The following is a 25719-nucleotide window of genomic DNA, read 5'->3' on the forward strand; positions in this document are numbered from 1 at the left end:
ATCTGTGCGCTCATTGAAATGTTCTGAATACACCACTGCTTTTTCCATTCTTTGATTTTGTTTAAATATCACTGTTAAGTTTGAAACTTCAGTTTAACCGACTGCGCGCCTTAACTTGGACATTGAGTATCAAAATGCGGACCTTTGGGGCCTGTGAGGGGGTGCAAACGCACCCCGTGCACCCCCCTGGTTACGGGCCTGCTCTGTTCCATTATTTGTGGAAAAAGATTGTGGTTATTCATGAGACTGTCGATAATAATTGTAAAACGTTCTAATTAACTTTAAAAAAATGATAAAAACAAGGATTTATTGTAAGTGGAGCTACACGTTGATTCCTCATCAACCATGTCCCTGATCGAATGCTTCATTTCCGATTTCTAACTTTTCCGCTTTTCATAAATGACTTGAGCAACCCTGAAACGGTCTAATGTTATTCTGAAGTGTTGGTCTAATCCTTATGGACGGAGTAAATACCGGGGAATGAGCCAACTCACCTCAGATCGGAACCAAGAGTCACACCTGTGCCATATTCCCGGAGATAATTTAAAATAGAATGTGGGGCTAGCGCCGGCTTTGATCTAATTATTAATCGACTGAGCTACCTCTGTAGCCCATACGGATCGGCAGGGCTTTTGAAAAAGGAATTGCCAAGGACAGTCGATGTTTAGTTATAAAATTAATGAAAGCTGAACAAATATTCATTATCCATAGTGTGCTATGTTTTTGTAGGTATTGTATGGAGCAGACATGTCTCTTCGAGATAACGATGGCTACACACCCTTTCATCTTGCGGCAAGAGAGGGTCATGTTGAAGCTTTCAAAGAAATGCTTAGAAAAGGTCAGATTATATTCGATCACATTTTGGAATTCTTCACAATCAAAGCTACATAAAGCAAATGTCACTTCATTTGCATAGGCTCGTATACTTTTCTAAAACCTCTTTTTTCAAAGCCCAGAATTAGTTAAATTATAGTGGTTTAACCAGTGAGAACCTAAGAAGTTTCCTTCAAATGTATAAAACCACGGCAAGCCACGAACATTTTATTGTAGTTATGATTAGGAATCTCTCTCATACATAATTGTCAACCATTTACGTCTGTATTAATTAATCAGTCTTCGGCTATTAGATTTGAATTCCACCGACGGTCTCTACTTAGCCTAGCTTAGCCTGCATAACAAGCAGGTTTCCAGTCGAGTTATTTCCCGGAAGTTGGAGCGAGAGTCTCAACTTTCTTGACTAACTCGAGCGGAAATGCTTGCTACGTAGCCTAGTCTCTACTTGCTCAGTCCCTTAACTGCTGTACAGAGTGGACAGAAGTCTATAAATGAAAAATATTTATCTCCGATATTTCTTTACCTACAGCCAAATATGGTGGATTATCAATCCGCACCTTGTTAAACAGCCCTGATAACTATGGGAACGTATGCCTACATCTGGCCATTAAACATAAAGAGGCAAGTGATAGATAGCGATTGCCATTTACTTTTGGTTTTAGTGTGTTCAGCTATCAATCAATTAATACCTTTATTAAACTGTCAGCTGTGATAGTAGTTCATATCATCTACGTGGAAACACTAAAAAGGATGGGTAAATATATATACAGCATTGAAGTAAGGATCTTGAACCCAGTTTCTATAAAGCACAGTTCTGTTTTGTTTGCTGATTTTTTCCTGTTTGAATTTAACGGTGCTACACGAGAGAACCTTTCCTCTTAAGGAAGAATACCGCCACACCACATCAACATCTCTCTTTGTTGTATTTTTTAGATCATGCAACTGTGCCTGGAGGCCGGAGCTGATATAAGTACTACACAGGTAGGAAAGTCACAAATAAATTATTATTAGTAGTATTATTTGAGATGATCCAGAGACGTGTTTGAATAAATAAATTGGGTGAATGAATGAATGAATGAATGAATGAATGAATGAATGAATGAATGAATGAATGAATGGACGGACGGACGGACGGACGGACGGACGGAAGAATGAATGAGAAGATGGGGCTCTTTGAGGGAGGGTCCAAAATGATCTACCGCAAGCATTTGTATAAAAAGTTCCTACAATCTTTAGAGTGTTCAGATTTTTTCTGACGAATTTCTCAGGAGGACCTTTCGACTCCATTACATCTTGCCTGTAGTCAGGGTAACTTGGAGATAACCAAGCTGTTGGTAAACCACGGAGCAAAGATTGAAAGAGAAGATGGCGATGGATTAACTCCGTTACTCAGGTAACTTTCATTCAAAACCTTTTTAAACGACTTTTAAATGCAGATGACTGACAAATAAAGATCAACAACGGAGGCCAAAGGAACTTGGAACTGTGTGCAAAAACTCTTCCAAGTAACTGTTACGGAGGACTCTGCTCCTAATGACAATTCTTGGATCGGCTTTGGTTTCATCTTTTCGTCCCCACTCCCCCTAGCAATGTTGTGACCAAAAAAAGATTCAATTCCACCCTTTTTGCTCAATTCAACTTTGTTTGAGTGTGAGGGGAGGAGTCGCTAGTTTTACTGATATCACTGGAAAGGTTCCAACACTTGTGACCTTCATTGGATCTTTGAATTTTTCAGTGTATAGGCAAATTTTGGCTCTCACGATATAGCTCCACTCCACTGTGTCGATTGGCAAAAACCTGATCAAATGCAGGCTTGAACTTTTTGTCACTACCTTGAAATAAAAGATGATAAGCGGAAACGTTTGACCTGTTTTTATTACCGTTTACGCCACGGAAAATTAAGGGAAGACTCCTTGCTGGAAGAATATTTTAAAAGAGGAAATAAAACTTTTTAAAATGGCAACGGTTTTCTCCAACTGAATTTCTTGGCGTATTCCTCTTTTTTATCTTTTTTGTGTTATAAAGGTATATTCCTAGTGTGTGTGTTGTTGGTCAGTCTCTTAGCATCTCCAAGCAAAAAAAATTGGATGGACAATTTTTTATGTGCTCAATTTTCTCATTTCAGAGCTTCACTTGGAGGACATGTACCAGTCATTAGCTACCTTCTTGACCAGGTAAAAATATCCCGATAAATACTATATCGAAGTCTTTGATTTCTCCATTGATAACAGCCACCAATGATTCTTCTGTTAGGGAGCACAACTGTACCCTACGACAAACACCTGCACCTCATCCCCTCTGATGTGTGCAGTCAAGCGGAGCCAGCATGACGCGGTCAAATTTTTCCTGGCCCGCGGTTTTCCAATGAATCTTACAGATATGAACTGGCGGACAGTTCTTCATGTAGCTGTGGCATGTGCTGATATTGAAACTGTGGACTTGATTCTAGCGGTATGAAAACTATAATGTTTATGAATATATATTAAAGGGTGCCTAGCATAAAAACATTTTCTATTATTGAGAAAGGTGAGACTGTAAAACATCAAAGTTAAAAGTCATAAACAGGAAAATGGAAAAAGATGGATTTATAGAAGGATTTTTCAATAGCGAGCTTCTAATTAAAGCCTCTCTTTCGGCTTCCACTGAATATAGATCATACAGGCGTCTTTTTTATCCTCGGAGAACTTGGGACAGTCAGTATTGATGGCAAGATTTTCATTATATTTCTTTGACATCTTCTGCATAAAAACGACGGGAAATTTCCTTATGCCTTGTTTTTAGAGAGGATATGAGTACTTAACTAAATTTGACGACAAACATTCACCCTTTAAGATCCCTTCCCTTCGACTGTTCATGGAGCTTGGCGGATAGCCTTTTGTTGAACTGAATTAAATGGCAGCTGTCAACTATCAATGAGGGACAAAAGTGTTGAGACACTTCCATAAAATAGCCCTTTTTTCGCGCATAGTGGATGTATCTATTCCCTCGAGGCTCCCCCTGTGTACTCCCACCCCTTTCTCCCAAAAATCTACGTTGTACTTTAAACCGTTAAGTCTGTCTTCAACTACAAACAACGTTGATTCGTGGGTGGGGGATTTACGGCGTTAAAACAGAATTAATTGACAAATGAATGAAATTGTTGATAAAGCGGGTTTTAGATACGTGTGTCAACTACGTTTGTCCATTGTTCGTTTGGTTTCAGAGCGGAGGAGATAATCTTTTGGAGAACAAAGACCAGTATGGTAAAACAGTGGTACATTACGCTGCCGCCAGATGTAACGTGGATGTACGTATATTAGTGAAATTAGGCAAAGACGTTGTTAATCGACGCACGTCAAATGCTTTCGTCAAATTTTGAGCAAATCGTCTCTATGAGAGTAACGAGATCTAGCAATACAAATCTGGTAGAGTTAAGCGATTTCCAATGACTTAAAACTTAACTGGCACCTAGACAACCAACCAAACTGCTTTGTAATCAGTTATTATTTAGTTACCCAACAAATGCTGCGCCTTGATAAACTTCATTCAGCCATTCAAAACTGCTATGACATAATCCATCCACAAATAATGGGCGCCTGTCAAAACTGACATGCCAACGTTGACTGCCAAAAAATAGAAACAGAAAGGAAAAAATCTGCTAAATTCAGTACCTTGTAATCTTAACATACAACGTAAAACATGCTATCTTAATGAATTTTTCTTGTCCAAATGAGATCTCGAAGGTTTGTTTTCATGACTGTGTCATCTTATCGACTTTGCAAATTAATGAGATTTCTTAATACGCAGAAAAGGTTAAGATGTTCCCCGTATACAGCTATTTCGAGAAAGGTTGTCGGAAAAATGTGCTCGCAACAATCCCGAAAGGTAATATGGGATATGACCAAAACACTGTTCCTAACACTTTAGCTGTCGAACTTACTTTTGTTGATTTCCTTTAGCGCTCACAAACATACGTCCATGGCCTCTCGTGCCATTTTTTCAAATTTCTTGGAAGAACAGTGAACTTCAAAACCACCCACAATACCTTTCAGGATTGTCGCGACGGCGTGCACTTTTTCCGACAACCTTTTTCGAAATAGCTGTATACTACTAATATTAACACAGTGGGAAGAGCGGACTGCATCCTACAAGAGTCTTGTTTCCCCTTTATGTACTGAGATCTAAAACGAGTTCTTACGTAGATCAAGTTGGTTTCTTACTGCTTCAATCATAGTGTGGTCCTTGAAAAGATTTTTCCTTAAGTCATCATAAAGTGGTTTTTTGTCTCCAATGAAGCCAACACTTCAATGATTTTTTCAGCTGAGTCTGGGCTGATCTACGATTTCCATTTAAAATACCAACAGGTGATATGACCTTGTTATAGATTTGTTTACCACCCATTTTGCCCCAAAACACCACACCTCTCGAAATACCACACAGGGAAAATGAATCATAATAAGATGAAAAAATCGTAGATCTGCTTAATATCATGTCGTTTTACTAATTTTACAGATCATAAACCGTCTCATAGTCGTTGGAGCAGATGTCAGGGCAAAGGACAACGATGAAAGAATTCCACTTCATTTGGCTGCAGAGTTTGTAACAATTCACTTTTTTTAATAAACTATTGTTATTAAAAAATGAGGTAACTCTTTACTCATGTAACTTTTATTTTATCAGGAGCGGAGTCGTTTGTGTGGTGAGAGCTCTCGTCAGCGTATGCCCAGAATCTGTTAATGACATCGACTATGGTTCCCGTACGCCGTTACATTATGCCGCTAGAAAGGGTCGTGTAGCGGTGGCCACACACTTACTAGAGAGTGGTGCAGCAGCCGATTACAGGTATAAATTTACAACGGAAACTTGTGGGTACTTATTATTTAAACAAGGAAGCCGGGAAGATCTATTGCAAATAGGAATGGTTGTTCCCATTCTGCAGGAAAAACTTCAAAAAGGATGGGCTGTCGGGTAGCAATTTTGATTTTTACCTTCAGTTGTCAAACAAGATTTTATGTCTCGGAACCACTTCCGTTAAAGTAACTAAAGTACTTGGTTACCAATGCAAACTTTCCATGTTGCATCTTTGCAAGTAAAATGGAACTTCGCATGTTATCTAGAACTCCAGTTACCTTAGGAGTCCCGCTATAGGTCATTTTGAGTTTAAGACTGGGCCCAACTGCACCATGGGATTATCTTAGGGGTCGGACTTTCCCCCAGTTTCCAGCGCAACTTAGTAATAACCAATTAAAAAAACGAAATAGCGCTACCAAAACATTCCCATAGCACAGTCAATCATTGAGCCAGTCTCGTGCTCAGCTTTAAAATGGCCATAATTTATCCCATTTCCCTTGGTTTCCTTTTCTTTTAGTCGCCTGACTAATTTGCACCCGTTTATCCCGAATGTTTGTTTCGGTTGTTGAAAACAAGAGGCGGAGACCGGGATAAATATAGGAGTTTGTTAAAGTAGAGGGCGTGAGAGAAGGTGCAATGTATCATCTATTTTTATGATAGCTACTAGGGGTATCCTGTTATGGATGACCGACATTTGTTTTCTTTTGTAGAGATGACGATCGTTATACACCGCTTTTTCATGCCGCGTTGGTTGGGTGCCCTGCTACAGTTGAAACCCTTCTTCACTATGGAGCGGATATCAACTGCCTGGAAAAAAATCGAGTGCGTAGGAACCTGTGTACTTAATATGCGCATACAATATGCCGGATATGCTAGATATCAAACATTTTGCAATTCACGGTCTACGCTTTCTGCAAAAACTTTCACGATACCGAATTAAATCCAGCTGCCATTATATAGGGCCATAATTTCAGATCGATTGACAGGCAGCAAAAAATAAAGAGATCCCACAAAAGGGAATGTATTTTGGACGGAAAGATGGCCATGCCCGTGTTGATGAGTCCAAATTAGGGAGATGGCCTCCCGGCCTGCTTTAACTAACCATCGACCGGTTAGCTCAGATGGTTGGGTACCTTATCACAGCGGAAGGTCACTCCTCGAATAGCGACCGAACCGAATTTCGAATGAATCATTGTGTCATATGCGTCTACTGATATAGGGCAGATCTGTGCCCTGTAAGACCGGGTATATAGAAAAATGTTTGCCCGTTTCAGGTACAGTATTCACAAAGCTCTCAAATACTTCTAACTTCTATTGTGATTGGCCTTCCAAAACAAACCTCAACTATTGTTTTCAGGGATAGGGACATTGTCTTGCTCATTCGTCCAATGTTTCGTCAGGGAGCCCTCTCAGGTACCGGCCTTATTGCGGTGTTGGGTAGCAGCTTCTCGCAGCTCACAGACTGATCCTTAGAGCGACAAAGAGAGAACCGCCAATACAGGCTAGAATTATACCTTAAATTGTTTGTTTTTGTCTTATCGCTTCTATTAACGTGATCATTGCAGAAGCCTCCAGCAATATTGGCGTCCTATTTTGGAAATTTGAGCGCTCTCAGAAAGCTTATTCAGTGCGGAGCAGATGTAGCACTCGTATCATCAACTGGGTTCAATTGTTTGGACGCAGCAATCAAATCGGGAAATACAGACGTATGCATGGAATTAGTGAAAAACAAAAAGTATGAATCTTAAACATGTGTCTATAGTCCCGTAAAACGGAACCACAAGTACAAAATTTTCGTTTTAAAGAGCACAAACAATATGAAATTTAGTTTTAGAACCTATTTGATGAATGATCTGTTCTTTTTAGTTTCACCGACTGGATCAAAAGATAGAGAACTATTTTATACAGGCACAGGCAGTACTTTAGTTACACAAAAAATGTAATAATAGCTCAAAACTAACATTTTTCCAAGAACTCCAAAACATAAGGTTTCAGGAAAGTTAATAAAACTGTAAAAGGCAGGTCTTTAGTACTGATCAATGAACTGAGTTAGTTTCAATGGGGGCTCATAATTTGTTTTTTCCCAGAGGGGATAAAAGCCTTCTTGAAGGAATAATCAAGACTTTAGTCAATGTCAAAAATCTATGTCAAAAAGCAAAGCGTTGAGCCTGTCGTTTACTTCCTTAAATTTATCCCAGACAGTATCTTTGATGATTTTAAAGAGTCTTTTTGATTGTTCGTAGATGGCGGGAAATGTTAAGCAACATAAAGTTCGAGGGAGTGACTCCTATGCGAAGACTCATTGAAAAATTCCCAGAAGTGGCTAAGGTAAAAAAAAATATTATTCTGAAGTTATTCTTTCTTTGGAGCTTATCTCGTTCATTGTGTTTGTGAAAAAGAGAAAATCCAAGAAATATTATTAGAAGAACTTATCTGTAGCGGGGCGAAATGCATGAGTGGAATTATAATTATCACTCAAATCATTTGCTATATGGCCTAAAGATCTTAGTACAAAAAGAGAATTGAAACGCATTCGATGGAAGATCTTAGAACAGAGAAGAGAATTGAAACGCATTCGATATTACGCATGCTATGACTCTAAAGAAATCGTTGTCAAAACATCTGTGATGAAATGAAAGTCGCCCTTGGCTTGATCAAATGAAAGCAAAATTACCAATAATTAACGCCTCCTCGAATAAATGCGGCATCCAATAAAAAAAAATGATCAGATTAATTCGGCACTACTTGGGAATCTACACCATTCAGAGATTTACGATTCTATCCAACCACAATAAGGGAGACATTTGAAATTTTTGTTTTTTACAAATGATTCACTGTAACTAATGTCAGTGATTTAAGAAATATGATTTAAAAATAAACGCCGCATCAGAAACTCTTAAAAATTTCAGTGATAAACGCCGCGGCGTTTAATCTAGTAAATACAGTAATCAATTTAGAAAAAAAAAGGCTGTTTTTACGCAACTTTGCAAAGTTTTTCTTTTTCTTGGTAATAATTATCGCATTTATGAACTCCTGGTATTGTTTTTAACTGAGATGAAACCTTTGTATATTTGGATAAATAGTCAGGATTTCATTTTTTTTTTCAGGTTGTCCTGGATAAATGCATTGAACGCTCACCACATCTGGACACTGATCCAAATTACACGGTACGTTTTTACACTTTACAAGAAAGCTTACTTAAATGTTCCAGCGACTGTACAGAGCAATAAAAACAGTGACCTTTCGTTTTTAACGCTACATTTTACATTTTTTTGACTTCAGATCACCTACGATTTCTCCTTAATTTTTCCTAAAGAAGGAGAGAATATCGATATAAACCAAGAAAGATACTGTGGCGCAAAGGTAGGAGGTTAATAAAGGCTGGTTTTCACTAGTGACGGCGTCGGATTCGTGAGGCTGGGTCGTAAAGAACGCTTATGACTCGGTAAACATAAAAAATCGGACTAGCAAGCGGGGTAATAAGAGCAACAGAATCAGAATCGGAAGAACCAGAACGTTTCCATTTTCTTCAATTCGGACTCCGCTTATGACACCGTCGTTTAAGATCTAGTGAAAACCACATTGCTGGAGTCGGAAGCAGAAGTGGAAGAATAAACCATTCACAATGCTCATTCCCAAGCTTTGCGATTGGTTTACGGTTCTTCCGCTTTTGCTTGTGACTTCGAGAACTCAGTTTTCACTTGATTGAAAGCGACGGAGTTGTTGTTTTCAATGATCGTAAAGTTCTACGCTTCTGATTACGACTTCGACTCCGACTGACAATCTGCCTTATCTCAATTATTTGAGGTTTATGTAGTGACTCACCTACACTATGGAAAACGAATATTTTTTCTATTGTTTGTAAAGTGTTCCTATCCAGTGCGAGATCACCTTTCATCCTTTCACAAGATAACAAATCCAGAGATTTAAAAAAGCAATTCCACTTTTGCGATATATTTGCAAAATTGCTTTTTCGAGGCCTATTTCATCAGATTTGTGTTGGGTAACCTTTTTTTCTAGCGAGACGAAAAAAGTACCTCATCTTAGGTTACGTGTGCACGGAAGGCGAATCCGGATCGGAGAAAAAACAATATCCCCTTTCTATAAAAAATGGACACAAAGGAGCCTCAGTCGCCCATACACATCACAGGGGAGACTGAAGCATGGCGTGTCGTCACGAAATTCCAAGCGTTCTACGCCAAAATGAGAATCATACTAAGGAGACTTGATTAAAAAATCCTTGCCAGGGATTTTAGTGGCTTCACAGCTTATGACAAATTAATGTGCGAAACCAATACAAAGACCGTATACATTAAATCTGCTCAAATTGTGATTAAAAAAAGACCTTAAAGTGTCAAAACTGATTTAACAAAAATGAAATGACTCATTGATGAGGATTGCTATTGGCCAGTCGAAATATACATTGCGGCTCAATGCAGTCGTTTTTGTTGTTTGATCGGCTCGTGCAGTTGTCTATTTGACATTTCTATTTTTAGCTTTTTAGCTACATGCTACCAAATTGTCGGTGAAGAGTATTTTATTTATCCATTCATTTATCCATTCGTTCATGTTTGTAGACCATGTTAGACTGGTGCCGTGAGGATCTGCTTTTTCATCCGCTGACCAGAGAGATGGTTCGAATGAAGTGGTATGTACATGTATGTAGGAATCCCACTTTAAAAAGACTTTTCCTCAGTGTGGCTCAATTTTTACTTTGCCTTTGAGAGGAATAAAATTACTGGTCGAAAAAAGACTGTGTTCATAAATGTGAAAATCTCTCTTGCCACCGAGAACATAATGTACCTTTTTCCGCCCTCCCTCCCTACCCCCCCCCCCCAAAAAAAAAACATTGTACATAACCATTATTTCCAATTTCTACTGGGTATTACAGTCGTCGCAAGAGAAATCGAAGATAATAGTCATGCAAAATGTTTAGGGGTAAACAAGGTGCATTATGGTGTCGGTGAGAAGAGTGAAGTATGAATTTTGCGCAGTTGTTGAAATGAAATAACAGTATCAACAATAACCATTATGTACCTCGAGCCTTTCTCAAGAATTGCACCTTCGACGTTTTTAAATCTGAAAAACCCAGTTCGGGGAGATTAGACAAATAAGGCTATATCCACTCTATACCGGGATGGCTTTTCGTACCGACACCAAAAGCTTTTAAAGTAACTTATTGCGCTTGGATAATGTCATAAATAAGAAATATATAAATAAAATAATACTAATAAATAATATCTAAATACTTCATACAGTTTAAATTATTAGGAAGTAATAAAATGGTACATTTTTCTTAGGCGTCATATTGGTCTGACAGTGTTTTTCTTTGGTGCTCTGTTGTATGGAGTTTTCTTGGGATTGTTTTCCCACTATCTATACTGCGTTCACAGTAAAACAAACAGCTCCTTTGCTAACCAGCACACACAGAGCTATGATCCACAAGGGGTAGGTAATGCACACATATTTCGTTGGACACCTTATGAAGTTTACACAACGTAGTATTCTTTATTGCTTCCATACTATCTGTTCCAGGCTCTCATATAGTAGGGGGGACGCGAAAATGAAAGGCACGCGAAAATATGAGTGCGTGATCTGGGAAAAGGGGGCTGGGGTAGGATAAAGGAAGGGAGCTACAATAGACCTTATTCTCGATATCCGCTATCTTTGCACGCTCTTAAGGATTGGTGGGATAAAAGCAATGTGGTATTTCAGGGGTAAACAATAGAGAAAATTTGCCACTGCGAGAAGTCGCACTCGACTTTGTTTATTCTCTCAAAACGAAACGACGATTTAAAAGTCATACAAAATGTAAGTTTGAGTTTCGAAAAAAGTAACATCGTTATTGCTTGCTGTGTGGACATCTACGGTCGCTGCTGCATCCAAAAAAGAAAAAATGATCACTTCCACACCATAATTTGCTATTATCGTCTTTAATAGAAAAAGTTGTTTATTTCCTGTTGTCAAGAATAAACAAACTCGACCGCGATTTCTTGTATTGGAAAAATTTACCACTTGTTTGCCTCCTGAGAAACCACATGACATCGCTTTTATCCGATGAGTTCTTAAGCGCGTGCAAAGATGGTGGCTATCGTGAATTGAATAAGGTCTATTGTAGCTCCCTTCATTTTTCCTGCCACAGCCTACAGGTCGTCTATTCGCTACATTTTTGTCGGAAATTTGTAAGAGCCTCTCATTCTTCAAGGTATTGTCTCCAAGTTTCATTTTCAAGTGAATAGCAGTAACTAACAATGCATTTGAAATATGCAGAAATGTTAAGCTATTGCAGCCTTTTTTACGGAAATTATTCGACATTAGATTCTCATACAAACACTGTAATTTCTCACGCCCTTGCCTTCTTGTCAAGATTAGTATGTTAAAAAGCGCCCTATAAATGAATAAATTATTATTATTATTATTATTATTATTATTATTATTATTATTATTATAAGATGGCTTCCAAAACCGTGACAAGGTCTATGGAAGCGTTTCGAAGCAAAACACGAGGGCGAAAAGCTGTTTGCGTACGTACAGACGATGCATTGCGTTTTTCAGAAGATTTTTTTTCTCCGAAAGTTGTGTTATCAGGGCTGCACTAGGAATAAATTATTAGTTGTTAAGGCCCAAGTGCCTAAAACTGAATTGCGTTGCTCTTTTAGAGTTGCAGAGAAGAATTGTTGTACCCTGAAGAAATTGTTATTGCACTCTTTTGTTTGGCAAATCTTGTGTTTGAATTCTGGCAGTTGTACTATGAGGTTAGTATGAAACGTATTTACCAATTTACACTGAACCTGATTTTGCTCGAAAAATGGTGAGTAAAATTCATGGACAGCTGGACATACATATCTTTCATGTCGTTATATTTTCTTGAACGGAATCGTAAGTAGACGTCGGTTGTTCGCAACTTAAGTTTAAAACATTACCCATTAAGTACCTTGCCGCCCGAGTTGCTTGCAGTTACTGGGCCAAATGGCAAAAATTAGCCTGCGTAGCAGGCGCTTGGAAGTAGTGGGCGAAAGAGAGAACGAGCGCGCGCGAGGGAGACACGCGAGGGGTGTATCCTTCTCACGCGCGCGTTTTTTCTTGAGCCCACTACTTCCAAGTGACTGCTACGCAGGCTAGGCAAAAATATGCCATTTTTGAGACGAGAACCCCATTCCCATGTGAAGAAGGTCTTACCCTTTCTATGACAAAGCTAGGAAGTATGCTTGTCGTTATACATTTGCCATGAGTACTGGTTCAGTCCTTAGGGATCATACCCGCGAACTTCAGCTCTGCCAAACATCGTCCTATACGATATCGGTTAACATAAGACATTGTAACTGGAGGAAACTTGTCCTTTTTAAAAGACATGGCCTTTTTTCTGCTAGAGACACCAAAATCGTTTTAAGATGACTTTAGCGTCTTGTATGAAAACGGTAAATAATACAGACGCATTCATAACGTCTGACGACTTTCACGTCTTCTGTTTAACGTGCGTCGTTCAGACTCACTTAACAGACGACTTAAACGCCTCAGACGGTAAATGCTAAAGTATATAAAAATGGGAGGCCGTAAATTGGGACTGATTTGTGCTGTGCAGAAACAACAGGAAGGAGTCAGTGTTTTGTCTTTTTTGTTCAGAAAACTCTGTTTTTATCACTATCCCGGGTTTTTTCACCACACGACTTAAACGGCTCTCGCATTAAAAAGGCCAATTTGAAATTTTTCATTTTTGTTGTTATTGTTGTTGTTGTTGCTATTTTCAGCGCTGGATGTACCTAGACATGATCAATTTCTTTGAAGTGTCTACCTATACAATGACTCTCATCACCATTCTCCCTCCGACCGGAGGAATTGAAAACACAACCCAGTGGGCTACAGGTGTTATTGCGTTGCTTCTGGCCTATGTAGCATTTCTTGCCCAACTACAGCTGTAAGTCTCATATCTTGACGCACTTTAGGTTTTCCTTTCTTCAATAGTTTTTTTGCGTAATGATTAAGCAAAACAAGAACTTTGTACGTGCATCACGCTTTTTTGTACATTTCTCCATTTCTTTGCCGTCACTGCACGACTACGACTTGAAAATGCCTAATTTTACGTTTTATGACGGACGTAAACACGGAAGGACGAATTTTTCTTTCTCTTTCTAAACTTAAGTGATTCCCCAAGAAATCAGCTCCATGGTTTGACATTTTCAGCGAATTGGAATAAACGCAAAAAAGTTTGAAAAAACGCGAATTCATTGTAAAAGTGACGCTTTCGCTGCTGCTCCTTTCTAAATGTACATAAACACATAATTGTCGCCAAACGCGGAAAATATAAATCTGAGGGTCTGAAGATATGCTGAAATAGTTGGTAGCAGCAGTTAAAATTAGTCCTGTTTGTTTGTTTCCTCAGACTCTTTTGTTCAGGGATCTACGTTACAATGCTTATTGAAGTCTTAACATCTGTGTTTAAGGTATGTAAAGCAAAATCGTACTCATTTATATAATGAAAAATAGCATAATGAATTTACAGGCTCATTAACAAATTACCCGATCGAAAAGTAAAAGGAAACACAATCCTAAATCTGTTTTGATTATTCGTTATCCGGAGACACCTCAAATTGGTTTAAATCTATTCGGTACTCCTTGATGTCTGAATATTGGGTAAAACACATGACTCACATTGGGAAATTTCGTTCTCCAGGTGATAATGGTGTTCTCAGTACTTTTTCTTGCCTACGGACTGATTTTCTTCATTCTCTTGGGAGACGAGGTGAGTGCAATGTGAGGGTGTATCTACATATTACTCCTTTAAACCCCAGTATCCACGTACAAAGTCTCCAGACTAAACGTCATGCAATTAGTAAAAAAAGCGGTCTAAGAAATGACTGACAAAGCGACACAACCCCCCCTCCTCCCCCCTTGGAAGGCCTCATTCCTAAGCGATAAAATCATTCCCAAGAAGAAAGATTGCCTTTCGATCCTGAACACCCCAACTGAGAATAATATTTGTTATAATTTTATACCCATATGTGAAACGACGAACATGCGCTCCATGCGAGCGTCACTTTCATACAGAACCCCCGGGTCTAGACTCTCTTACTCTGAACCGTATCCATTTGTACCCAAGCTAATCACTATTCTCTTGTTTGTAGCTGTCGTACCAGAACCCGTACATGTCTGTCCTAAAGGTGTTTGACATGATGGCTGGAGGAATTGAGTTTAATCATTACTTTGTCGAGAAAGAGATTCCCATGCCAGACCTCGCTCGCTTTATCTGCTTTACTTTCATCATTGTAATGTCAATCTCGCTCATGAATCTTCTGGTGAGCTCATATTAAATCAGGTTCAGGGTAAAATACCATCCTTTTTTACGTTAAACTGGATGTTTTACTCGCAGGAGTTTAGTCCACGTTAGCCTAAAAACACACTCAGTCTTCGTTATACATCAACGCTCAACGAGATCTTTTGGTCAGAGTTCAAACATCTTGGAAATCTCAGGGACGGGCGACTGAGGGGTTTTGTATAGCCAGGAGAGAGATCTTAATAAGGCAAACAGGTTGCAGGCCATGGTGAAATGATATTTCCTGAAACACATACCAGTGTAAGAACTGTGCCACACAGTTAAAACATTGGAAAAGGTATTACGCCGGTGAGCAGGGTCATAAGATCGTCACGTGATACTAACAAGCGTTTAACTAACTCTAGCTAAGTCAAATGTGCAGATAATCTCCTAAAGATAATGGTTCCCAGTCTCCTAAGTTCATTGCAGACCATTTTTTCTACTGTAAATCTTCCTTCCAAGCCGTCTGTCGAATTATAATGTTCCGTTCCTTAATAAATAATAAGAATATTTTTCAGTTAATAGTCTGCGCTGGTTTTGCAAGAGGTTTAACTATATGAAGATTTTTTGCATACTAAAGTAAGCAGTGTTGGGAAAAGTTTACCCACTGTCATACCTGAAACTTATCGCGAAACTTTTCTGTAGATTGGTTTAGCCGTTGGAGACATTGAAGCAGTTCAGAAGACCGCAGAACTTAAGCGCCTCAAAACTCAGGTGAAAATCAGGCTTCAGTTTAGTTAATTCACTTCAAATTAACGATGACATGCTCAAATCAAGAGCCGTCCCATGACGATTATATACCTAAACTTCTCACTATGACAAAGGAGTGTAAGCTCTTTCTCTGTTGCTACGTAGATACATCTTTCCTATAGAGATCTATCCGTGAGCAGTATAAATGTACACTTTATTGACACTTTTTTTATATGAAGGTAGACAATTTTTTTTGGCTTAGAGAGTAAAGTTTTTTAAGCGTCCGATGAATGGACCTTCCTTTAAATAGTCTGTTCTTTTTGAAGGTAGAATTCATTGTTTTTTGTACCATTTCAGAGGTTCGTTTTAGTAATTATAAGCTCATTTCTGCAAAACTGAAAGAAGTCTTTCCACTGAAAAATTGGCTACAACTTTTTTGTGGTGGCTTAAAACATATGATTATAACATAGCGCGCGTGCTTGCCCTATATAAGTCCTATTGAGCCGCTATGAACAAAATCTTTATTTACGCACGCCCGTGCGTAAATAAGATGACGTGAGCATTTTTTTTTTTACCTGGCTGCAAAGTTGTCGTCTTTTAAGCTGCAGTGCAGTTTTCCTTCTCGTTAAAATATGGAAGAAACCAGCGAAGAATTTTTCTATCGGCATTGACCTTTTAGGTCCTGATCCAACAAGCAGCAAAAATATAGCCGAATTTACAAAAAACTAGCAAGTTGTGCGTTTCGCAAATTTGTCGGAAGACCAGCTGTAGCAAATTTTGGCCGAAAGACATTCGCTGGGAACAGAACAGAAACCAACTGGTCATCAACAACATTTAAAGGTAAAATTTCCGTTTTTTTGTTGTTTTTAAATTTGTTATGCACTTTTGTTATCTCCGGACAATCCGACTGAAGCAGGAAAATTTCTCTCGCAATAACAACACAAATTACACAAGAAGGCATAAATTTATTACTCACAAAAATAACTGCTGCCAGGTCTTCTCTCGTAATGACCAGCCAATGTTCGTAAATGAACGTAAGGTTAAAGAAGGATGACAGTCGTCTTCGCCAAAAACATGTTTTCTGGATTTCGCCGAGCAAAACGAAACATCTTTTCAGCAAATCCAAACCATACTGCACGACTTCTTACGAACATGTTAGTATTTTAACTTTAGGTGAACTTTAAGACTCTTTTACCTTTGTTTCTGCTTAGTTTTCATTGATCGTTAACAGAAACTCATAAGGGGTTGAAACGTGTAACTCTCATATGTTTGCTTTGTCCGATGCTCGTGATTATTCATTTTAGAAAGTACCATATTTGGAACGAGAAGAAGAGATAACTGACCAATCAAACTTCGTAAACAACGTGACGTAAGTTTCCTTCAGGTTCCCGCGCCCGCTTAACCCATTCGCTCCTAGAGATTTTGCCGAAAAACGCGTTTTGAAGCTAGTCGAGTGGTTTTCTGGTCACTGTCGTGCTATAAAGAGCTAAAACTTACCACAAACTGGTTTACAGGTCGAACACTTCGCGGTCTTCCGATCCAGATGCAAAATATCAGCTTGCGAAGTTCGGGCATGCGCAGAAAGCAAAATTTCGACAGTTTTTGGGTTTAAAAGTGACACAGCAGTCTTGACTTTTACTTTTCGCTTTCTCTCCTCCCTTCTTTTTTTGCTTTTCTTGCCTCATTTTTTTTTTCTCTTGCTGGGCATTTAGTAGGCTTGATTTTGGTGGGAAGAGTTTTTAGGAAAGCTTTTAGGATCTTAGGATTAGGCGAAAGGAAAGGTAGGTGGGTAATGGGACAAGATTTTCATGGAGATTTTCAGGTCAATGTCACGTGGTTGTTTGCTTGTTTCTCCGGTGTCCTTGACTGAATTGTGCTCATTCTGGTATGGTTTGAAAGATCTCTTCACTCTGCACAAGTTAGTGAAGAAAGTTGTCCTTGACCGTTAAAACTGATGACGTCACAATGGGTAGAAAGGACCTGGATCCGCACGGGCGGTTACGGGCGGTTCAGGGGCGAATGGGTTAAAAAAATGGCCGACAAACTCCCGAAAGCCGAGAAAGCTTTCAAGGTTAAAACCAGGAATATTACTGAAACACTGAGAAGGATATTATTGCCTTACCACCCGGGCCAAACGTAACATTATGAAACCTATTGACGGCCTCGCAACTTCTTGAAGTTGTCACTTCAAAATACGATGCCTCGTTGACCCTCTGCACAGTAAACTTATACTGCAAATAGGCTTTTAAAATTCTTATGTTAAAAGTCAAGAATAAACAGTGAAAAATATTTTCGAATAAAATTCATTAGCTGCTTATCGAAAAGTGTCCAAAACCTGAACCTGACATCTTCGCAAAAAGTGATGCTTGTAATGAATGTGAGAAGCATTTTAAAAGCTTAAATTAAACTTAGATGTTGTAGTCACGATCGTGTTTGAGCTAATTTTATGAATGAACAAACTCAAAACAATAGACAGAGAAGCCGTTTCTTGAAAATTTTTATTCAAAGTCCAAAAAGTTAATCCTTTAAAGCAATTCGGAAAACACTATCTGATCGTGGATCCGTTCACGCAAGTGAAATCGGCTAAGCACATGGCAAAATTCAACTCAAAATCCATCTCAATTAATCGGGGCACATTTTATAATTTTTCTTTAGCGCCGAAGAGAAAAATTTATAAAACGTCTATGAAACATTTAAAAATACATAAATTCCCTTTCAAAAACGTAATTGTCTTGGCCATAGAGTGCAAAATGTACCTGAAAATTCAGCAAAAACTTCGCTGACTTGGTTGCATTTCAAAACAGACCATGGGCTCCGCCGTAAAGAAAACAAGGTTGAATTCCTCGAAGGACGATTTCTTGATGAAAAGCTTCCCTTTCTCCACAAAAAGAAAGCTGAGCATTCTTTTGAACGTTCTCTTTCCATTTTTTGTCTTTTAACGGTGTATTTTTAACCTTAGAATGCAGAACTCTTGTCTTAAAACATCTGCATGGTGATCGCGCAGTAGCCATTTTGTTGAGAATGGGTATCCGTCACTAAGGTTTCCAAATATGGTCAAAACGAATATTCACGAGCATTGAACGCGAGTTACACGTTTCAACCCCTTATGGGTTTCTGTCGTTAATGAATAAAGAAGCAAATTTTCTCTCTCACTTTTACAGAAAGAATATTTTCATTCAAACTAGACCATTGTGGCATGTTCGTAATCAGCCAATAGAACCGTTTGTTATTAGGGCCATTTATACGAGGAAAAATAAGACGTGTCTTACATAAGACGCGTCTTAAATAAGACGCGAACTTTCCGTATAAACGGCACATTTCGTCTAAAATAAGACGCGGCTTAGCTAAGACGTGTCTTATTAGATAAGACATGCTCGTATAAATGGTACAGTTCGCGTCTTATTTAAGAAGCGTCGTATGTAAGACGCGTCTTATTTTTCCTCGTATAAATGGCCCTATTGTGTCGCGCTTTGCAAGAATTTTGCAGTTAATCAAAAGCAAGCATTTTTGTCAGCTATGTTATAAAAGAATTTGCTCATGCTTTTAGCTGTGCGTATATCGAGTTATGGATGCACTTGGAAAGTTTAGAGAGCACTCAAGAAGCTAGAGTTGCACTCGGCTATCGCCTAGTGCAACTCTTACGCATCTTTCGTGCTCTCCAAACTTCCCGCGTGCATCCATAACTCGATATACGCACGCTAAGCATGAACAAATTCTTAAATGAACTTTCCTGTAATAAATATGAGTTGTAAAAAACTTCCACAGTAGGCACAAGAAAATAAGAGCCTATTCCATTCATGCTGAAAAGCTTGGCATACTGGCTCTGGGTCCGTGAATATTAAAGGGCGATTTTAACGACTGCATACTGATACTCTCAGTTTCCTCAAACAAACCTTTCTAAGATATCTTTCCTTTAGCTAGCCCCTTTATACGTCAATGACAATGTATTGTACGTTCTAAACTGTTGAACTAAATTTTTTTTTTTAACAGATAGAATCAATTTATCAGTTCGAAGAAAAGTTGCCCAAGCGCTTCCTGAGAAAACTTTACGTGCCTCGCTTAGTTATCCGGCCGAACTCAGGTTCCAATACTTTCTTAAAGAAATTAACGGTAAGAGCTTCTCAATATCAGGGACCGCGGAGACCATTTTAAAGTGGTAGGGCTAAAAGATCTGGCCAATACAAAGAAATATTGAAGTCAATGTTTCGCCATTTATCTTGCATTTGCGCGCCATGTTAATTACTCGCCTCAGCAAATATAACATAAAAATCCTCACCTGTTATACCATCCAATATAGCCAATATGTTAAATAAACCTTCCTAAAGTTGCTACTTTTTGAAGTGGCCGGCACTGTCGAAGTTTCTCTTGCGGTTCTCATCACGGGAAACAAACTCCTGTGCTACGTCAGCAATAGAGAGACACTGTTCTGCGCTTGTGACCATTCAACACTCGACTACTAGGTTGCTAAACATTTCGTCACCCATCCTAGATCGAAGCCACGTCTTCAGACGCCGTGCAGATGAGATTGCTTGCCAGCAGGTAGAAGGATTTCCAAAAAGCAGCTTAGTTTGGACTTCCTGAATTAGCCGTTTTCTTTTCGTTTTGGTAAACAGAAAGTTTAAAATTGTAATACAATGTGAGGTAGCGGGAAGGCTAGGTGTTTAGGCAAGAGATTTCAGCTAGGAGTCCGTCCTCAGTACTGCTTGCCCTCTGCTATGGTTCTGGAAACTTTAACACCGCCAACAGGATTTCGTTAAGACATGATATCTTCTCCTCCTTTAACATAACTTCCAAAATACTTAGCTGCCCAGGTAGCGCCCCTTTATCAACATCTTTGCTCTATGATGCTTCGAGAAACTTCAACTCTGCCTTATAGTCGTCACCATAGCAGTTTTAACCAAGGTCTCCATCTGGGCGTAGGAGCTGAGGCTTTCCTGATTAAAGCGCTGATCGATAGCACTGACGATGAGATCAATAGCCTCATAACAGACCCTTCTAAATTGTTCTTAGGCAGTTTGGGGGTAGCTTGGTGCACTAGACCGACTTCCAGTCTGGACGGAGTGCATCGCTTTCTTGGAAGCGTTGGTTCGACAAGCAGGCCTTCACTCTTCCGGACAACATTAGCTTAGAAATGGTCGAAGCTCTGATCAGTGCGCACTTTTATGAGCGTCTCCTTTGTTAGATTTGCCAGGCGTTGTCCACTGATAGCAGCCATCTTAGTACCCACAGATCCTTAAATAGATTATCGGTGTGGGAATAAAGCCGCTATCCAAGATGCAAACCAAAGAAAAAGTCAAATCGTTCCATTTGGGCCTCACATCCTATTATCCTTGCACGCACATCGGGTTGTAATCGTTTCAGACAAGCAAACATCCCACTTTTCCACACGAACTGCATAGTTCTCAAGAATTCGTCGAAAAAAAAACTGGAAGTAACCGTCCACCGTTTTATGGTAATGTCCAATAATTTTACGGGAATATTTTCCATGTCAACTGGAGTCCTATTAAATAAATCCCAGCAATAAAAGTGGTCCTCCGCAGTCCCTAAATTAAGTGATCATAAAATGTTTAAAAACCTACTAAGAGTGTTTTTATCAAGTTTTTAAAAATATGAAAGGGACGGCCAAGTGCTTTACACTTTGATGATAAAACAGGAACTGGGGGCTTGAAAGGCGAAAACATTTTTCTTTAATGTCTTTCCATTCTTCGGCGATAATCGCCGGGATAGCCTTCGTAGGTGGCGGGACCAGAGTTGGCTATTGCTTCTTGGCGGGCGAGAAATGTCAATTTAAGTCTTTTAATTCTTCTTGTGGCTTTAGAGCCTAGGGAAAAACAACAAAAGCACCCGTGAAATGAAGCTGAAACATGCCACAAATCTCGTCAGCTACGCAAGCTATCTTTGGTGTTTTGATTATTTTTCCTCAAAACCTTTTAAAAAAATTGAGACTCATCTGGGAATCGATGCCTGACCTTTGACAAGACCTAACCAGACATTCTGTCCAACTGAATTTATCAAAACAACTGGGGAGCTGGGGAATTGTAAATTCGTTATATGAAAGTGGACCAAAACAAACCTATAGAATTTCAGTAAAAGCAATGTACGTCAGTTCTCGTTGACCGGCCACAAGCGCTCTGTTTTAAGGCTGATACTGTCATTGATCTATAATTTTTACTGACTCGACTGTAAGTATGACCCGAGAACAATGGACCTCTGCGCATGTGTTTTAAAAGAAACTAATTGGGAGCTATAACGTGAATTAAATTTGTGTTTTAGTGGTATTTAGGCATGGTAGATTATGCACCACGGCGGCTGACAGAATCCAGTCAGTCTGACAATGAAGACAAGATGGCTGTCCTCCAGGAACAACTGAAAGATCATAAAGACTGGTAAACAGAAAGTTTGAAATTGTAATACAATGTGAGGTAGCGGGAAGGCTGGTGTTTAGGCGAGAGATTTCAGCTAGGAGTCCGTCCTCAGTACTGCTTGCCCTCTGCTATTACAACTCCTTCGCCTTGCTGCCACACACATTTTGTTGCTGTTGATCTTTCACTTTTCCAGTTGTGACTCCTGTGTTTTTTTAATCATTGTAAAGGCACTTTAAAAAACGTAGAAATGCAGAATAATAACAGCTGACGCAACGTTAACTTAAGCTTTACTAAACAACTTCAGAATAGACCTTGCCACGACGCCATTTTGACGAGTAGGCACGCAAATCTTGGGGCGGTTACAAAGCTTCATACAAATCTCTTAAAATTTCGGTCACGCGCTTCATTCTACTAGTAATTCTCAACGTCTTCTTTGACTTCATCTCACTTGGAAATTTTAGCTGTGTGGTAAAAAATATCCCGTCCTCCATCAAATAAGTCAGTTTTGGTGCAATAGCACGTGGACCCTACGATACGTGCAAACATAACAAAGTTAGCCAAGTTAGTCATAGGACGAGTGGGCGAGGCATCCAATCAGTAACTTGGCGCTTACTCTGAAGTCTTTCAATTTGACCTGTTACCATGCCTCCTGGGCAAATCACCGGGGATTTGCAGTTTTTCTCTTTCTTGGTGGTCTATTCCCCACCCCTGGGCACGCAGAAGGAGACAATTCCCCACACCACGAGCTCAGATAGACCTCATATACGTTTTCTTAGAGTACATCTTTTTGAGAGCAATAGTAATTTCCGTACAATAGTAAAACGAGACGTTTTCAGAACTTTGATAAACGTTTTCTGGAGTTAATTGTGAGAAGGGATAGAACACTAAAAAGTCTGGTATCCGTTTTCATATACAGTCTACATTTAAGTTGTCTCATTATTAAACTATAGGCTGAAGAAATATTTTTTTGTTTTTTTTCCATTCAAGTACGCACGTTACGCACATTCGTTTAAAATTTTAAAACATACCTTCAAATAGAAACTTCAATTTTGATAGGTTATTCCTCTCCAATCACTCTCCGATAAATTCCTGCGTTTTCCCTTTAAAATACGTAATCTTGAGTTCCGCAGCTTCGTGCAAACCGCCCGAGAAATAACACGCACTTAGCAAAATCAAAGAGAAGTTATTTTTGATTTGCCCCATTGACTATTTTCCATATTGCCCATAATACACTCTGTTTGCCCCCCAAATTTTGCATAACTTATTGTCTTAAAATGCTCTTGGGAAAATGCAATACTCCCAGGAGCATTTAAAAACAATGGTTTATGCAGAATTTGGGGGGCAAACAGAGTGTATTATGGGCAATTGGAAAATAGAGAATTCCCTACCCCCGGGACAGTACCGCTTCAAACAATTCCCCAACCCGGGGCTCGAAGAGCTGGAATTGCCCCGGGGATTGCCCGGGGAGGATGGTAACAGGTCAAATTGAACCATGCATAATGCTCGATCTCGAGACTGCTTGGACAATAAGAAGCCTCACCTTTTCCTCAATCCGTCAAGCGAACCCGCGGCAGAATCTAACGCGATGGCCTCACACGCGCCGACTCGGGGTTGACGCCCTTATCTCACAAAACTTTCTCAATTTTCTCAGCTTCCTCTCAGCTTCAAAGTTTTTTCCGGGAGTTGATGAAACAGGCCTGCAGAGGGATGGGTGGAAATAACCTAACAGACACTTTATAGAGTACAAATGGTAAAAAAAATGCAAATGAATGCTGATACACTTTTCCTTGCATATTTTCTAAGTTTTTTTTTATGTTGATCTTTTGTTTTTCAGCATCACATCGTTAAGGACGGAACTGTATTCCCAAAGGGCGATACTCGAAAGTATCTCTAGTCAGTTAGGAGCCAGGACGAATGATGGAAGAAATCTGCTGGACGACTTTTAGATCACAGAATCCTTAAAGACCAGTTTCGTTTCCAAAGATCATTAGCAGGAACTTTATCCTGTACAAGGAATACCGTATTTACTAGAAAGAGCGCCGTATCTTCCCATCAACAATACGTAGCCTTGGACCAGGCTCCGCAGTGGAGGAAAAAGACAAAAAACAGGCTGAAACAGTAAAAAATATATATTGGCGAGCGAGGCAAGCTGAACAGTGGACTGGGGAGGAGAAAGGGTCCCAGACTACCGCCCAGCTCGCTTCGCTCGCCAATATTTTTTTCTTCTTTTTTCCCCAACGCGGAGCCCCCAGGCCAAACAATACGGCGCATGTGCGTTTTCAATTTTAACTTGGTTAATCCTAAAATAATAATACGGCTGATATTGTTAGATGGCTGTTGATAATATTTATTTGGATCTGGAAAGAGATATAGACCTTAAAACTAACTTTCATTACATTACATCCTACTACCTACACGGCTGCTATCAATCTCATTTTGAACAAGATAAAGAAAAACAAATAAATGTTTCGTCGTAAAAAACAAATCGCAGCTCTGTACTTTCATTTGACCGCAGCTCTTTTGTTTTACGCTGGGTTTGAATCCATCGTTAAGTTCGTTTGTTTACTATTTTCCAATATCTGTATCTATCTGTATGCGTGCAATGGTCATAACGCTCATGGTCTTATGTATTTCTGCAAATTAAATTCACGTTTGATTGAACGAGATGATGATTCAGAAATGATTCGTATACGTCACTGTCTGCAGAAAAACAGAGCCTGCAAAACAACAGTCTGAACAACAGCCAAAAAGGAAGGACAAAAAAAAATACGAGACACGTGTTGTTAAGCAAGTTTTTCTGTCTTCTGTTATTCAAACCACAATTTCTAGGCTTAGCTTCATAATTCGGGAATTTTGGGGGGAATTTTAGCCATCAAGAAAAATTTTAGAAAATCTCGGGAATTTTAGGAAAAAATTGACAAATTCGAGAATTTTAGAGCAATTTGAAAATTCACCCGACATTTTGGCAACATTTCACAAACAAACAAACGTTGACAAAAATTATTCTTTTTTTTATCCCTACCGACCAAGAGAGGACTCAGTCTGCTCACACGCTACAGCATGCAGTGTCCAGAGCACTGTCCACTGAGCACAACAAATCAGGGTTTTTTTTATCAGAGTCCTCTACGCTTCAAATTATCAGCAGTTATGTACCAAAAAGGTCCCTCGCTATATAAAAAAAAACACGCAATTTTTTGAGAATTTTCGGGAATTTTAGCGTTTTTGGGGGAGAATTTTAGACATTTCTAAAGGAATTTTGAGAGCTTTTCTTCGGGAAATTCCGGAAAGAATTTTACGCCATATTTCAGGTATTATGTAGCTAAGCCTACGTTTGAACGAGGTGATGATTCAGAAAATGATTCGTATATGTCACTGTCTGCAGAAAAATAGAGCCTGCAAAACAAGGATCTGACCAATAGCCAAGAACTTTAAAAAACTATAACGTCTTTCCACTTTTCACTTCACGATGTTTAAGGGCAAATTTTAATCGTTTTGGCATTAATAGGAGACTAGACTTACTACTGTATATATAATAACCATTCTGAATTTCATGTGGAAAATGTTTTGCATCGTATTTACGAACTCAGCCTTGTTTTTGATTTAGAATCGAAATCTCATTCGTTCGGTCTCCTCTGATACGTCAATCAAACGTGCGCAAATACCGCAAGCACTCAATCACTATTACTTCAA

At 39.2% G+C, this 25719-nt stretch overlaps 1 protein-coding gene across 1 annotated transcript in view; it reads left to right on the top strand.

Annotated features, from left to right (window-relative positions):
- Positions 1-24598, top strand: part of LOC140941068 (transient receptor potential cation channel subfamily A member 1-like) — a 31074-nt gene extending 6476 nt beyond the window's left edge. The window contains exons 5-30 of the mRNA XM_073390026.1: positions 730-838; positions 1364-1455; positions 1768-1815; positions 2103-2227; positions 2960-3008; positions 3088-3285; positions 4037-4120; positions 5326-5408; positions 5494-5655; positions 6375-6486; positions 7230-7399; positions 7908-7992; positions 8772-8831; positions 8947-9027; positions 10242-10312; positions 10965-11068; positions 11487-11497; positions 12324-12419; positions 13413-13579; positions 14045-14105; positions 14336-14404; positions 14787-14957; positions 15620-15688; positions 19655-19774; positions 21938-22050; positions 23864-24598. Of these exons, the coding sequence (XP_073246127.1) occupies positions 730-838; positions 1364-1455; positions 1768-1815; positions 2103-2227; positions 2960-3008; positions 3088-3285; positions 4037-4120; positions 5326-5408; positions 5494-5655; positions 6375-6486; positions 7230-7399; positions 7908-7992; positions 8772-8831; positions 8947-9027; positions 10242-10312; positions 10965-11068; positions 11487-11497; positions 12324-12419; positions 13413-13579; positions 14045-14105; positions 14336-14404; positions 14787-14957; positions 15620-15688; positions 19655-19774; positions 21938-22050; positions 23864-23975 (2622 nt within the window). The 3' untranslated portion in view covers positions 23976-24598. The remainder of the gene's footprint in view (positions 1-729; positions 839-1363; positions 1456-1767; positions 1816-2102; positions 2228-2959; positions 3009-3087; positions 3286-4036; positions 4121-5325; positions 5409-5493; positions 5656-6374; positions 6487-7229; positions 7400-7907; positions 7993-8771; positions 8832-8946; positions 9028-10241; positions 10313-10964; positions 11069-11486; positions 11498-12323; positions 12420-13412; positions 13580-14044; positions 14106-14335; positions 14405-14786; positions 14958-15619; positions 15689-19654; positions 19775-21937; positions 22051-23863) is intronic.
- The last annotated feature ends 1121 nt before the right edge of the window (positions 24599-25719 follow it).

This window comes from Porites lutea, chromosome 6, assembly GCF_958299795.1.
Source record: "Porites lutea chromosome 6, jaPorLute2.1, whole genome shotgun sequence".
NCBI lineage: Eukaryota > Metazoa > Cnidaria > Anthozoa > Scleractinia > Poritidae > Porites > Porites lutea.